Here is a 16,446-nt window from a genome sequence, read left to right on the forward strand (position 1 = left end):
GATTGTTAATTTAGAAAACTTAAATAAGTTTTTAGAGAGAAGATTATGTAGCATTGATAAATATTCATTTAGAATTTAATAACAAAAGATCTTCGATTAATATCAATTTTTACCAGCGATCCTTTATATTTTTCCAATGACAAATTCATTCCTCTACATGGACTGATAAGAGAAGCCATGGAATCCCAAGTCCAAGGACTGAAAGAAAAGCCCATTTCAGGACTCGTACAAACAACAAAACACGGGACTGACCGCGGGATTCATTTGCGAACATTAATTGCTGCATCCAAATTCCAGGTTCGGATTTCTCAACGGGCTCCGTAGACGTATCCCCCAGATCCATGGAAATCCAACACCGTTACTTTATTATTTTTCCTTCGATTCTCCATTACAATTCTTTTGTAATTTCTGCCATACCATTAGCTACTTGTTTTCCCCAGCGTTACAGATCTTCAAATTTTCATCATCTCTCTCTCTCTCTCTTTTAACCACTCACCATTCAGAAAACTTATTACAACGAACCCCAGAACTTGTTTGATTGAAAAATCAGATTCACCACTACTGGAAGATTAATTCCTCCAGCATGCCTGCAGCCTTAACCGCGAACACTACAACTAACGTGCAAACTGGCTACCCAAAGGGCATGTTCAATGGCTTTTTTTTTTTTTTTCCCAGACTTTCTCATCTGAGCAACGGACCTTGCTCAGGCTGCGACATTCCCTAATGCAATGATCTGCTATCCATTCTTAAAATTAAAAAGATGGAAGTGATACAAGTCTGATTTTCACTTTGTTCGTTTAGTTCGAAAAGATAACTTTCAATAACTAACATTGAAACAAAATAAACTTCGGACTGCCAAGGCTGATATTATGGCAACAAATTCTTAGAATTTGAACTCAGACCTTATTTTTAAGCATCGACAATACAAACATGTCCTTCAAATTGTCTCAACAAGCTCGGATACCTGCAGCAGACTACTGGTGGATCAGAAAATACAGAAAATTGGCTGCTATTACAGCTCACGCATAAGATGGTTCAGACGGCGACTTTATTAAGACAAGGATAAAGACAAGCAATACCACTAATACTAGACATTTTATTAAAAATGAAACTAAGAATAGTGGCTTAACAGGCCCGGACCTATCTAGCTGGGGACTAGAGCAACCCCCCCCCCCCCAAAAAAAAGGAGCTGCTCTAAATATTCTAGCGCAAAGAAAAATAAATATAAATGCAATATAATTTAGATCTTCAAGGAAATACCAGAAGCCACAAGCTCTGCCTAGCAAGCGACAATATTACATAATTTCCGAGGCTGCTTTTCCAGTTTTCGCTTCATTCACTGAACCTAATAATACGAAAGGCAAAACCCTTCGAAGATGCGACAAAGGCTCTAAGAACAATAATTGCCATTGAATCAGTCCCATCAAATTTGTATATACTTCTATCCACAAGTGTGGTTAAAACATTAAGAAAATTACAATACTAATAAACATGGGATTCATTGATTGGATCTAAATCAACAAGAAGTTTTTCAGCTCTGCACTCTGTAGGGAAAACACTCGCAACTAAGTTCTACCTGGCAGTTCGATAACAATGGTATTGGCAATTTGTACACCACTACAGCTCACTTCTGCGAATCCGGACCTTCAAAGGGCAGGAAGGTAAAATCAGGGCCCATGGTATAAAAAGCAAATAGCAGTGCACTCAACGTATAATGAGAATGCCAGTGCAGGGAGCCAAACAAAAAATCTGGAGGGCATGGGGGAGGAAAAAACTTTAAACGCACATCTAGATAAAAATGCCAAGCTAACAACTAAACCAGAAGGAAAAAAAAAAAAACAGTTGAGGATTACCAGCTGCAGCTAAAGACCAAACTTCTAGGGAGTTTGACAATGTTTCCTCACTAGTTAGCCCAACAGATCAATCATAAGTCAGTCCCATCACCTTCAGCTATGCAACAAAATAGTTTCCATCTCTGTCTTGGCTTCAGTGGCTAGCCAACAGAAAACTAGACAGCTAAGTAAATCACATCCCATAAGTTCGGTTGTAAAGATCTCCAGAATTTGGCATCCGATATTTTGAATCATCATATCCTGTATATAACTTGTTAATTCCAAGTCTTTCATTTCTTAGTAGCTCAGCCACCCCCCGACTACTTCCACTGTGCACTTCATTCCACCCATCCCAATGGCCATTAGACAAAAGAGCATTTCTAGACTGCTGTAAGGACAACTGAGCAAAGGGGGTCAAATTGCTGACTTGTGATTGATCTAACCTTGAAGAAATGCCATAAGAATCACCAATCTGAGAAAAAGTACTCCCAATTTCAGAAAATCTGTTCTGTGGTTGTGAGAGAGATCTTTGCATCAATAATTGAAGTCTGGCCTCATTTTCAAAGTAATTTAATTGTGGGGAGAAACTAGATCTGATGTCCAACCCTGGGCTGTTTAGTGGACCTTGAAGTCTGCCAGTGCCAACAGCCAAAATGGCCGGATCTATTAATTCAATGTCCCCTGTACCACCAATATTTCCAGCTGTGGGTATCTGATATGAATTTCTCAACGAGGATGGGTCGAGCAATGAATTCCCTATCAAGAAGAAGACATAAGTACCTTAAAAATCATGCACATATATAAACAAATTTACCTTAATAATATCGAAACGTGTACATTTTCAAGTGACAATAAATCATTAAATAGACATCATAACTAACCAGATACTGAACTGAAAGCCTGTTCCACTCTCTCGCAAGAAGAAAAACCTGGTGGTGGAGGCCTGCTTGGAACTGAAAATCCTGGAGGAGCAGAAATTTGAGCTCTAGAAACAGCTGCAAATCAATATAAAACCAAGGTCATGAGATGTATGTTTGCAGCATAAATACACATGCAAATCTCTTAACAACTCAGACAATGAAGCACTAATACAAATACAAATCTCATATCAACTCGGCCAATGGATAGTTTTGCAAGGATGCACCTAGACCTTTAGTTTTTCAACCTCAAAAGGTGGGGATCAGGAGATCCAGCACAACTTTAGCAGCTGTTAGCTACCTTAAGCCTATCTGGGCTGTTTTCTTTTTTCACTTGACACCATTAAAAAAGTGCATTTTACAAAACATAACAGCAAAAGAGAGTATATTTCAAAATAGAATCTCACACAAAGCAAATGTTTTCAAGCAAGGAAAGAGCAAAAGCAGAAACTTAAGGACGGTATTGAAAACAGTAGAGCAGTGAATCCAATAACAAGATCCAGTGTAGAAGCAACTATAAAAGCTACATTAGCCAGTTCAACAGGTTACTAATGGTAATACTTACCAGAGTGCTTATTAGAAGAAACAAAGTGACCACCGCCTAGATTTTCAGATTCCTCAAGTTTACAGGAAGAGAAGCCATTTGTCATACCCAACTTCCTATCATTATGCAAGTCTATTTCAGAAAAATCCTGCATGAAAGAGCCCCTCCTTGGAAATTGCTCGCTAATACCATGAGATGGATTTGCATTAAATGCTTGGATTTTAGGTTCATCCTGTCTTGCAAAAGAGAATCTTGATTGACTATTATTCTGCACTTTCAAAGAACTGGATTTTTTTAAAGGAACAAACTGGTTATCAGTGTTGTCACCCAGCAACTTAACCAAATTCTGAGGTGATGTTAGTGAGTCATCCCAAGAATCAAAGTCCATGGACAATATATTTGAAATAATGCTACTCTCACCCTTGTCCAATGCAACATCATTTCCAGCACTAACTGATTCGATGAATAATCTTTCAATGCACTGTTCATTTCTTATATCCTGAAGTGAAGTACAATCAGTGGTGCTATTCAAATCAGAAGAGCAGCTGCGGACCAACTTATCAGGATGACCATTACATAATATGCTGGATGGATGCAATAGAGAATCATCCCCAACCTTAGAATCAGCAGATACAAAATCAAAAGTCATAGCAGGAGACTGTTCCCCTTGTTGGATAAGACTATGATTAGAATGGAGTGGGACATGAACAAAACTTGTTGACTTAGGCATGTACGGAGAATGACAAACAACTTCTGGATCTTTGAGCCTTTGATTATCGAAAGAAGCTATATCATCTTCCAAGTCAGTTGTAACTGATACTATTTGGGCTTGTGAATTCAATTTCCAATCAGACTGCTCCCAATCAGATGGAGCAGCTTTACCAGATTCACTTGAAAATTGAACATCCCTAAATTTGTCATCTTTGTGCTGTTGTGATGCTTGAAGTTGAGGAGACCTTGTCAAGATATAATCAGAAGGGGGGCTATTAGATCTGACCATACCATAGTATTCATTTTGGCCATTTCTATCAATGTTAACAGTGGACAGATTGGAGCACAGGTTCTGAATCTCTTCATTGGTAGCAATAGTTGCTTCCTCAAGACCAGAGCTGCATGGCTGCCCAGTGAAGTCAGCAGAATTTGTTGTTGTATTTGATGTAGTACAACTGCCTCTATCACCATCTCTGGATAATGGTAAATTAGACAACAAGCTCTCTCGATTCACAGGTGCAAGAGAACCATCAGATGTAGCAGTCTTTTCACATGTACTACTCGGATTGTCCATGAAATTTAGTTGCTTTACAGGTTTTAATGATTCATTTCGTACTCTAAGGTTATTAGGACTTCCACCACTTGACAGTGGCCTCTTTGTTGCATCACTGTGCAATGAAGAGTTCTGGCTTGAACCTGTAACAGCTGAAGAAAAGGCTAGTGTGCCACTAACAGCATCAGCTTTTGGCTTAGCTGGTCCATTAGGACATAATAAACCTCCAGAAGAGGGCTCACAACTTGTAGCTCTCGTACCCCTAAAACAAAAATAAAAAGTTCAGGGAACATATCATCGTTCAACAATTGCAAACTGAACAGCCAAATACCATACCATGCAGCAGCAGGATCTAAAGCTATAGATCTTCCAGAACTTCCATTCGGAGGTGAACCTCTTACAGTGCTAGAGGAATTCTACTCAATAATAAATTACGTAGTTAGTACATCCTTCAAGTTCAGCCGTCCAAGTGCATAAACTACATTTTGCTAACAGGATACCCAAGCTGGGAAGGCAGCTAAAAAACCATGTGCGCAAGTGACAAGGTCAAAGCTACCAAGGAAAAGGAGACAGTTAGGTGAAAGTAAAATACATATCTTACATTTGTGGCATTTTTCACAATGGGTTTTCCAGCAAATTGGTTCATGAAATCATCAACTGGGGGTGGCAACACATTCCCTGACCGCCGTTGCATATTATTTGTGGCACCCGTAATTTGTTGAACTCTGCTTCTTTAAAAATAAAAAATAAGTACAACATACCACTAAATGATAATCACCACATGCAATTCAAGCAGCATAAAGCAAAAAACTTGCAAGCAAAAAAGAACAAACTCTGAAGGAATGGAACCAAAACATAGCTTCCATCATCAATATATCAAATATATAAAATAAAACTTATAAAAAGGCCACATTTTTTAGCCATAAATAGCACAGTTTATTTTTCAGACTCCAAGGGGAAACATCTAGTTACTATAAATTGAGTTCCCCAGGAACTAATTAATTTCTCAATAGCCAAAATCTCAATTATAATACGACTAAACACCTTCCCTAAGACCATCAACTACAAAGCAACAGATAGTTTCCAGCAAATATCTATACACATATCATATCATCTATTCTTACAATTCCTAATATCTTTGGCATCATTCATCGTTTCTCTTTGGTTTACCATGTGGTTGGAGGCTTGAAGCCCTCTGATAAATACTTTCCAGTTCTAACCAGGACCAACATATGATCTAGTGAATTGAAAAAAAAAAAAAACCCTACAACCCTCGTCTAATTGTTCAATGTGAAAAGGACAAAATAAACAAGTACACAAGGGTTTTTAAAAAAATCAACCGAAACCAAAATGCTTTCAAGAGCAAGGGTGGAAAATATAACTTGTATTTTCTTCCCCAAACAGGCAAAAAGCCATCTACATTTTGTTCAAGGAAAAGTCAGTATATTAGGATCACAATCACACTATTGGGGAAGAGCATAGATTCATAAACATCATCAAATAAGATATAAAATGGACACTATTAAGCAAAAAAAGTACCTAGTGTATGCTGAAATTATTTCATCTTTAGTGAAACTATCTTCTTGAGAGCCAATCTCATGCAGATATAAACAATCAGGATTGCTGCAAGGCTGGTAGCAGAAGATATTAAAAGCAGATTTAATCAAATATAACAAAAATTGAAAATTTATGCAGGCACATCCTTTAGTGTACCATGTTTCGGAGCCAGGCATGACAATACTTTGTGGTTCCAAAACAAGCCCTGCAAGTGCAACATAGAAGAGCAAATAAGCAAGATTCAGAGGCCAAACATCTCAAACACGAGCACATGCATATGTCAGTACCTTAAAGGTCTACCCTCCAAGACAAATCCATGTACATTTTGAATACAACGAATTGCTTCTTCTTCCTTTGAGTAAGTAATATATCTGTAATAAATCCTTCCATTAACAACCGTGATAATAATACATCATGAATAAGGTAATAATAAATGCTGGCACAGTAATAAAGTAGACAAAGGAGAAAAAGAATCCTGAACAAGTTCCTCACATTAGGTTGGCAAAAGCCTATTTCCAGTATATAAATGGAAATTTTTACACACAGAGAACAACAAAACGTCCTTTTTGCCACTCTTTTCCCATTCTACATAGTCCAAACTGAAAGATGTCTAAAAGAAAAAACTAGAAAGGTGCTTAATTCAAGTCGATGACAAAAAAAGTTAAGTGTCATATTACAGCAACAAAGTAACAGTTTTGAAAATCTAGCAATCAGAGAACTATAAAATTACACCCAATAGCATTAGAGGAAGAAAAACTACGATAAAGAATGAAGTATAAACTTACACACTACATGTACTGTTTGGAAACTGTTGGATGACACCAGCTGCTGTCCGAGACATTGACACTTTTAAGACTTTCCCATACTGACCAAAATACTCTCGCCGCTGAAGAATCTGCACAATTGGTGATGAAAATAATACTCCACTCTAAGGGAAAAACAGACCGTGGCAATAACTAGAAGAAGAAGAAGAATCCAAATGAAAAGACAGCAGTCCAGTGCCCATGTAGAGGAGAAGCAAAGAATTTTACTTCTTCATCTGCCAGATTAAGTGGCAATCCAACTATATAGACAAGATTCCGCTGAATCACTCGAACACTGCTCAGCTGCTTCCGGCCTTCAGAAGATTTAGACTTTGCTTTCTGACTCTTCATCTTCCTTTCAGTATTAATTTCTGCTACCAATCTACAGGGAAAAGCCCATCACCAAGAAAACACATGAACGCTTTAGTAAGTAAAATTTTAATGAAAACAAATAATTAAATCTGAACATCATCAGCTATTGAACTATCTCAAAGTCAATGCGGAAAACAAAAACTATCTTTTAAGTTTCTAAAGTAGCAAGCTAAAAGAAATACCCAACAGATGTTTTTTTACAGATGGGGCAGAAATATTTAAGATGTTCAGGGGATAAAGGCCGACAAAGATATTAATGCATATCAAATGTACAAAAATATTGTTAACCAAACAACCTCTCACAGTTTGCAGCCATCCCTACAATCTTCTCCTTGTCATATGGAGTTCGACATGCAGGGCATCTCCCTTCTGTGTCATCCTTCTCAGCCATATCCATTATGTGATGCCAGCACCAAACGCATATCTGAGATTAAGAAGAGGTGAAATTAAAAAGAGGATAAAGTTAACTACAGTTCAGTCATAAGAGATAGTTCCAAATTCCAATAGATTTAACAAAATTGGACTGAAAAAAAACTAAACATGACAGGGAGAGGTGACGGATAAGCCTTAAAACTTAAAAGATAACATAATATGTGCTCCAAATCCTAAAATATGGACCGCAAAGAACAAATGGGAGGAACTGAGAAGAACAATTGAAAAACTTTGAAAGCACACAGTTTCAGCTCCAAGAGGGGAAAAATGAACAATCTCCAAAGTTAACAACCATGAAGGAAGAGAAAAAAACCTCATAACCACATTTGCATGGCTTCAACTGCTGATCAGTCAAATCCATCTCTTCTGCACAAAGAGGACAAGTCCTTTCTCCTTCATCACTCATGATTGCCCTGAAGGAAAATTAGAACAAAACGCATACTATAAGCAAACAGAATTCAATTCCAGAGCTAAAGACTGCAACAACAAAAACACTCAATCACATCCAAAAGCATACAAAGATTTGTCACCCACGATGTACATCAGAGAGAGTCAAAGACGCAAACTTCGGATTGAATAATCTCTAGATGTTCAAGTAAAATAAGAGCCTTCGAACCAGGAAAAAATATTTTGACAAATAATTTAACTTCCCGTGTCCCCCCTCGAAATCAGCTTAATAACAATAATGACAATATAAAAATGCAAAAATCGATACCAAAGCCCACTGTAACTTGATACTTATAGTCCGATACATTCACTCTATCAATACAGTAATCAACAAAATAATGGAAAGATTGCATTGAAGAATAGGCAAGATTCAACAGAGAGATCTCCATCAGTAGCGTGTTAGTGAACTGAAACCTAAAAACACACATAATTCTTCCATTTATCACAAAATATACCCCAACAGTATCGACTACAGCACCATTTAATCGTCGGATATATAAATCAAAAGTCTAAGGACGATATTCAAACTTGAACCGAATTAAGAACTCCTGGAGAGACCACAGATCAACTGAAAGATGCATCGAAACATACAATCAGGCGAATAAAAAGATAGCGAGAGAATGAATTGACAATCTACAAATTAATCAAATTGTTCACAAACATCAAAATCGAAATCCGACACACAACATAACCGAAACGGAAAACTGACTTTGAATTCAAAAATTGCAACAAGAGTACACAAGTTTGCAACTAGAAAAAATAATTGCGACGATGCGATCAAAAAACATCAGCTGACCTTAAATTAGGGATCTAGGATAAATAAATTCGATGGAGACATTAGGGCCGTAGATTGAGACTACATGACTTACAGTTGAGAGATCGAGAAGATGAAACTGTGAGGACGAGATCGTTTCAGAAGCGCACGATAACGAAAACGCAGAAAGAGAGCGAGAGACCAAAGGGTGAGGGGCAGAGGAAGCCACAAGGACTCTTTAAAAGAGAGAGTTCGGCTTTGTTTGGATGGCTTTATGGCTGCTGCTTCGCTCGCTGCGCGTCGCTGTCATTTTAGTAGTATTATGGACCTCTGGTTAATACCCTTAGATTTTTACCTAATTACGAAGACTACCTGTCTGCCCTTTTAATTCTGGTTCCGACCTCCTGCCCGTTCCGTTTTGTCGAGCTGGGTTCTCCAGTATTCGGCAAACGCAATCCGCGTTACACTGTCACTGGTTCTTCGGATGAACGACACGTGGATATTCATTTCATCCGACGGATAGGTTTTTTTCTCTAGGTTTCATGAAGAAGCCCTTGTCGTCAGCCTAATTTGTGATCTTGGGGTTCTAGTTGGGGAAAATAAACCAAAAAAAAAAATAAACCTAATTTGTGATCTTATTCAATTCTCGCGTCCATGAGCTGTTGGAATATCTTTTATTCAACTGTTCATGTTAAAAAAGATATTTTTTATTGAACTATATGGGCCGAGCAATTTAAAAAAAAGAAGAAGAAGAATTTCATTAAAGAATTACAGAGATGACTATGACATATTTTCAAATCAAATCTAAAATATTCTGAAATTTCACTTTAAGATATTAGGTTTGAATTAAAATAAAATTAAAAAATATCTGTTTTTAATACGTTGTAACGTAACAAATAATATAAAAGAATTAATAAGTAAAATAAAATATTCAATAAGTAATATAATTTATTGATAATAAAAGTTTATGCGGTGATTAAAATCTACAGAAACTTGTTAAATTATTATCATTATCGTTATATATAAAATCAACAATTTTAAGACTTATTTGACTATTTGTTTTTAGAATATTTTTTCATTCAGAAAACAAAAAAAAATAAAAAAATCATTTGAAAAGTGTTTTCTGTTATCTATTTTTAAAAATGTTAAAAGTTGTTTTAAAGAACTAAAAAACCAGAATGTCTTTTAGATTTTTTTTTGTGTCCTGCAAAATTAGAGAAAAGACGAAAAAAAATATGATGCCTATGAAAAATATGTTGATAAAATAAATTATTCTTTCACCATTTATTTCGTCAATTTAGATATGGTTTTCAAAATAATAGTTCAAATAGATTTTGTTCATTTTTTTTTTTAAAACTTGTTTTGGAAAACTATTGTATAGAATTGTTTTAAGAAAATAAAACCAAACAAGCCCTTGCTTGTTTAATTTTCTTGTGTTACTTGGCACATCTAGTATATTGTAGATAATATGATTATCAATCATTAAGAATACTTGTTAATGTGAATTCCTTAACTTTGCTTACTCATTTCATTACATGAAGTGCTAGCTCCACAACTTTATTTGTGAAATTCATGTGATGAGTTAAATTTATTATTGTTAAGCTGTTAGTATAACTTGAAAAATCAATTACATTACATGTTAAATGCTTTACTTTGTTTATTAATTTCCTTATGTTACGTGTTTTGCTGCAACACATTAAAATGAGGATATTTTGGTCATTCTATTTGGCAATATTATTTCAAATTAGGTCCAACATCTTTCGATGATATTAAAGTTCATATTTTTTTAAGACTAATGTGAAAATATATCTTATCTAAGGTCTTTGAATGAAATTCTTCTTAAAAAAATTCTAGTTTCAAGGGTCTTTACGAAATTATTAACATTGTTTTTGCTCGTGCTATCTACCCAAAAAGTTTCTTATCCAATTATTCTTTATGAAATTAACGAATGATACTATATTTATTATTTTTTGAATGTTAATTTTAATCATGACAAATTCCACCTTTATTGATTATTTTGATATAATTTTACACTCCTTTTAGGATTGTTAATATCCTTATTGTCAATAAAAAAGGAAAAAAACTCCTTTCACTCAAGCTATAAGACATATTTGAATGTTATTTGGTGTTTCAACGTATAAAGCACGTTAACATAAATAAGATTTTAATAATTGTTGTTGTTTCAATATTACCCTTCTATCCTTGTTATATTTTCTCTCTTTATTTAATGTTTCATATATAAGGTTATACTATTGAATAGAGGATATTTTTAAAAATTTATATTAATGTTTTAAACAAATAAAGCTATAAAATGTTTTTAATGAGTTTTATTAACATGTATAATTTTGTCTAAAAGTGCCTTATAAATTGAAATAGGAAAATATTAGCAATTTTGAATCCATGCTATAAAAGAAAAAAAAAGTACTCACGCCTATTGTTAGAATGTTCTGCAGGCAATGTTGCCTCTAACAAGAAGATAATTTTTTAGGATTATTCAATAAAAAGTATCAACCAGTGTTTTGAAACTAGAATCGGATCGGACGATTCGACTAGTCCAACCGTCACCTTTCGAACAAAACAAATTGAGCCAAGCAAGTTTAAGAGGACTAGATTTAACCTACCACCTAGAACGGGTCAAACTTAAAAAAAAATTAAGGCTTGAAGTTAAGAACAAAGGTCAGTCACACCTTACACACTCTCAATCTCTCACCCATTATTCATAAATTTGCCCCCACTCTTGACTCTCACCATTATCATCTCCCTTAAGGCTTAAACTTTGATTCTCTCATCCAAGCTTACTCAATCTCTAATTCTAATGTTGATGTGCCTCTATCCTTAACCTAACTCCAACATTTTGCGTCACTGGTGAGAAGGAAAGCTCATGACGACCTCAACTCAATGCTCACTCAGCCTTTTATCGTGAATTGGTGGCTTGATGCCTTCATTATTGTCAGTGTGCTTTGCTCTCCTTCCACTGGTAGGTTCAATTTCTAGCTTCTATGTATTTGACTCTATGTCACTAGAAAAAAAGGTACATTAATTTAACTAACCTTTCTTTATATTTTTATTGTGTTTTGTCTTACTCAAAAAGCATGTATGGAGAGAGGAAGCCAAGACGAAAAAGCTAAGATCATATTGTTGAGAAGATGAAGAAAGAAGTAAGGAGAGAGCTAAATAAGTAGTAGATACTGTGTTCATTCAATTTTATCCACATCAACAATAACAAAAACCAAATCATAAAGAAAGGGGGAAGCCTTTAAGAAGTGTGAAGACAAAGATGGAATGGAGAAAATGAGAAGGGAAGAATCTGGATGCTCGAAAGAAATAGCAATTAAAAAGAGATAATATTATAAAACAAAATCGTGTTGTAGATGGTGTTTTTGGTTTTTAGGCTCTTTGTATTTCGTGCTCAATGCTCACCTTGAATTAAGATTAAAAGCAAGAGTGTCTATTAGGCTATCAACCTATCACTTACAATTTTGTCTTTTTTTTTATTTACTCAGCATGTCATATCTTTCCCTATGCTACTTTTTAAATTTAAGATTATTTTTTGATTAAAAATTAAATAAAACTAAAAAAATAAAATTATATAATTAATATAATAAGTTTTATTTTCTATTTTAAGACACTTATAATTTTTTTTCTTCTTATTGATTCATATTGATATTGATATTTTTATTTAATTATTTTGTTAACACTTCAATCATCGATTTAACCGTTTAAACAATAAAAATTGTAACTTGCTTTTTCAGTTTGACTTTTAAAACATTGGTATCAACACTCCTTTTTTCAAATGAGATGCTTGCTTAACCTAAGTATTATGTCAACAAATAGAACCATAGGAAAATGAATGCAACTGAGCGACTAAGAGAAGGTGGAAAGGAGGACAATGGTATAGGGAATGAAGTTAAAGATCCCAACATGATGGTGTTTAAGGTTGTGGCGGAGAAACCCAGCGTTACTGAGAAAGTTGAAAAAGGTAAGGAGAGAATAAGGTACTCGAGGAAGGTAATGACTTGTTGAGACTCATTGTAAAGTCTCAACCATTCAAGGTTTCTCTCACTGAATGATGAGAAGGATGAGATTTTGAGAGGCTAGAAGGGCCATTTTGAGAAAATGAATAATGAAAGGAAGTAAGCAGTAGAGGTGATTGATGAAGATTCCCATGACTATGAGATTGGTCATAAGAGATGTCCAGAATTGGGTGTTAAGGGTCACGAGTTCAACCAAGGTCAAACTGGGAGTCAAATTAGAGACTAGTCATAATAAATAATATAATCAAAATAAAAAGACATTAATTTGAATAATATAATTCACCAAAACTAGACCACTACCCTCCCTATCCTTAGATAAAGCATTCATCTCAGCCCAAAGTCATTCTTTAGGACCTACCAATTTCACAAAAGACAAAATACCTTTTCTTCTTACTTTGTTCTTTCTACGTCATCTTTGTGTTGTGCAGTGTATAAGCCTAAAAAACACCAAATAAAACCATTAAAAATATAAGCATGAAACCATCTTCTCCATCACCCATCAAGCTGCACTTTTTTTGTTTCATATCCATCTCTTATATCCTTACTTTTTAGTTATCTCTTTGAGTGAGTCTAGTCCAAGCAACCCAAGAGCATAAGTTGGATGGCCAAAGACAAAAGATGAATGAGATGATGCCCAAGTCGAGGGAAGGTACAAGAGCATACTACTTGAGCCTTAAAGACGACAAAGACTTATAATATGTAATGCCCTTCCCGATATTATCATTCAAACTTAAACAAACAATTTAATAATTAAAAATATTTCTAATAATGGTTTGGGTCCCAAGTTCAAACATTTGAAAACCATTTTTAAAGTGTTCAAGTTGAAGAGCAGTGCACAGTTGAAGTACTAAAACCATGTGCATGAAACCTCAAAGAAAACTGATTCTAAACATCACTTATTTGGCAAAACATGAGCCATGCGTTGTGGCATGTGGCACAAAAATACTGGTGTTAGTTCTATGCCATGTGCCACGGCATGTTGACACATGTGCTGTGGCCTACACATTAGATTCTACTATCAAAACAACAGCTCTGATGCGAACTTAAAAGATGCATTATTTTCGCATCCGATATCCGATTGAAGTGATACAAATACCTATATAAAGTTTGTTTTAAAATCTAACCAATGACATTAGTTTCATCTAAATTCAATATTTTGTTTAAAGGTATGACATTCAAGTGCATCTTGACCATTTTATGTCGAAATCTTCCACTTGAGCACCCCAATTTGAAACCATAAGTCATTAGTCACTTTTAAGGCCTTAATTATATCCAATAGAATAATTAACACTTGATTGACCATTTATATACACAATATCACATATACATACAAGTTTGGTCGATAAATCACCTATTTAACATACATTCAGGCATAATTGCTCATTTAATATAAATTCATTCTATTAGCCAATCTTGTCACATTTATCACACTTTATTCTATCCATACATACTCAATATCAATTTCTTAGCTTGTATCATCATTTCACTTCAAACACGCATATATACATCATATAGAATTAGATATAAAATCATGCACACATTTGCAATCAAAATGCTTATGCATAACTATATACTCCTATAGCAACTTGTATACAAATATACAACTTATATAACATAAGTTCATTACACCAACTTCTTATAATTGGCAACTAGGGAGAGTTATCCTCTAGTTTCTACCCGTATCTTTTCTTTTGGCATCACTAGTGTTGGAAGTTGTAAAAGTATAAATAATCACAAGTAGGATCAAAATTTCAGTAGCCAAAATAGTTCATTAAGTGTTCATTAATACGAATAACCACATATAAGTAAATAAAACCAAACTATAAGTATTTATATATATCAACTGTAAGCATAAGTTTCCTCTTTCTAAATACTTTCAAACAATCACAGCCAATAGCATGATTATTTATGTACCAATCCTCCAAATTCTCGACTTGAAATCATAGACTCTAGTAGATCAATCATATATTAACCCAAGCACTCCTTCAATTGGTAGAAATACCTAGCTAAAAGTATTTTATTCCACTTTTTGACTGTGGTTTTTCCTTTCACACACACACACACACGTGATAGGGGTGTCGTTGATTCCTAACCGCATCCTCACGGGTACTAAGAAGTTGCTAGATTTCTTAAATGTCCCATGGTAATAGTCTTAATATAGTGCTACACCATATGTCTTATGGTGTCAGGCCGACCATATAACACACAACCTCACATATTTCTACGGTGAACTTTTACCTCCTATGATCATGCCTTTCACACACATATACCACTATTTTTGTATAAATCACACTATATACATATATTCATTTCATTTGAAAATTAATAGTCATACAACAAGCACTTTAAACCACTTTAGTGCCAAAACCATTAATTTTGTAAAATGATGCACAAAAATCTCACGGACAATGAAATCATAATTTACACATTTACTTCTATACAATTATAATAGTTAACAAACTATATGATTATCTCAATTTTTTTGTTCTTAATAAAGGTTACTCAGGGTACACTTGTTCTATGTGAGTCCCTTTCACTTAAATTCACACATTACTTAATAACCTACATCATATCAACATCCAGAATCAATAACCAGCTTGACTTAATAATATCTTTTTCAACAATTAAACACCCAAACATTATCATTTTCCCTATTCAAATCCATTTCCACTTTTTAACCCTACATGCCACCTATTACGACTCTTAACATGCTTATTCTTAAATTCTACCTATTTCTCTTTCTAAATTTGACTAACTTGAGCCTATAGCTTCAAAACTTTATCATTTAGACTTAAACTAGTCATAAAATCCTAATTTAACTCCGGAAAGCCTATTTATTATTATAGCATAAGAAATCAACCACTTAAAACTTTCAAATTTAATTTCCCAATAGTTTAAGTGAAGAGAAAATAGTGTAGAATCGGAGGTTAAGGTAGTAGAAGATTTACTCGATAAGTAACAAGTCAGAAATGTCGTCATTGCTCTCGAAATTGCTTGCCCTAGTAGAGCTTGGTATTTTCTCATGCCTCCTTCTCCCTTCTCCTTCTATTTCTACGAGTTGAGCCATATACTAAAAAAGCAAAAATCTATACCATGTATTGTGGTGCATAACCTAGTGAGAAAACTCCTCACTGTGTTCACATACTTAGCTTCACAATAACACTCTCCCACTCTAATCTGCTCATATAATATCCTAAAAAATCAAAACAATACTCCATCATTTGAAGTCTTTCTCACATGTCAATTGTAACCTCCCCGAGGTTAAACCGCAAATTACTCCAAATCATGGTATTCCAGGATTTAACCCTTATAAGATTATTAAATTGTAAAGTTATAAGAGGAATTTCTAAAAAAAAACTTTCAAAGGAATCTCAATCTCGACAATTCAAATCTCAAACATGACTTAATAAGTCCAAATTAGAGTTTTGAAAGTAAAGTGAAAGCTTAAAAATCAATTGGGACCCGTAATAATGAGTTTTAAAACTCAAAA

At 34.6% G+C, this 16,446-nt stretch overlaps 1 protein-coding gene and 1 long non-coding RNA gene across 5 annotated transcripts; both read right to left on the reverse strand.

Annotated features, from left to right (window-relative positions):
- Positions 1-74: 74 nt before the first annotated feature.
- Positions 75-1,644, reverse strand: LOC129313478 (uncharacterized). 2 transcript variants are annotated; one of them, XR_008593955.1, is made up of 2 exons: positions 1,261-1,644; positions 75-964 (listed from the first exon to the last, which is right to left on the reverse strand). It is a non-coding gene; the product is annotated as an uncharacterized LOC129313478 (long non-coding RNA). The 2 variants fall into 2 exon arrangements; XR_008593954.1 differs by having other exon boundaries at positions 75-974.
- A 239-nt stretch (positions 1,645-1,883) lies between these two features.
- Positions 1,884-9,195, reverse strand: LOC129313476 (uncharacterized). 3 transcript variants are annotated; one of them, XM_054956632.1, is made up of 13 exons: positions 9,038-9,195; positions 8,035-8,134; positions 7,586-7,713; positions 7,146-7,299; positions 6,900-7,009; positions 6,402-6,485; positions 6,271-6,319; positions 6,097-6,188; positions 5,159-5,282; positions 4,894-4,973; positions 3,315-4,819; positions 2,714-2,827; positions 1,884-2,588 (listed from the first exon to the last, which is right to left on the reverse strand). In XM_054956632.1, exons 2-13 carry the CDS (start codon positions 8,125-8,127, stop codon positions 2,026-2,028), a joined length of 3,096 nt encoding a protein of 1,031 aa, XP_054812607.1. In that variant the 5' UTR covers positions 8,128-8,134; positions 9,038-9,195; the 3' UTR covers positions 1,884-2,025. The 3 variants fall into 3 exon arrangements, with proteins under 3 accessions (XP_054812607.1, XP_054812605.1, XP_054812606.1); XM_054956630.1 differs by having other exon boundaries at positions 5,159-5,288; XM_054956631.1 differs by lacking the exon at positions 9,038-9,195 and adding an exon at positions 8,965-9,017 and having other exon boundaries at positions 5,159-5,288.
- Between the last annotated feature and the right edge of the window lie 7,251 nt (positions 9,196-16,446).

The sequence above is a fragment of the Prosopis cineraria genome, unplaced genomic scaffold, assembly GCF_029017545.1.
Source record: "Prosopis cineraria cultivar Desert tree isolate PC_DT_omini unplaced genomic scaffold, ASM2901754v1 PC6, whole genome shotgun sequence".
Lineage (NCBI taxonomy): Eukaryota > Viridiplantae > Streptophyta > Magnoliopsida > Fabales > Fabaceae > Prosopis > Prosopis cineraria.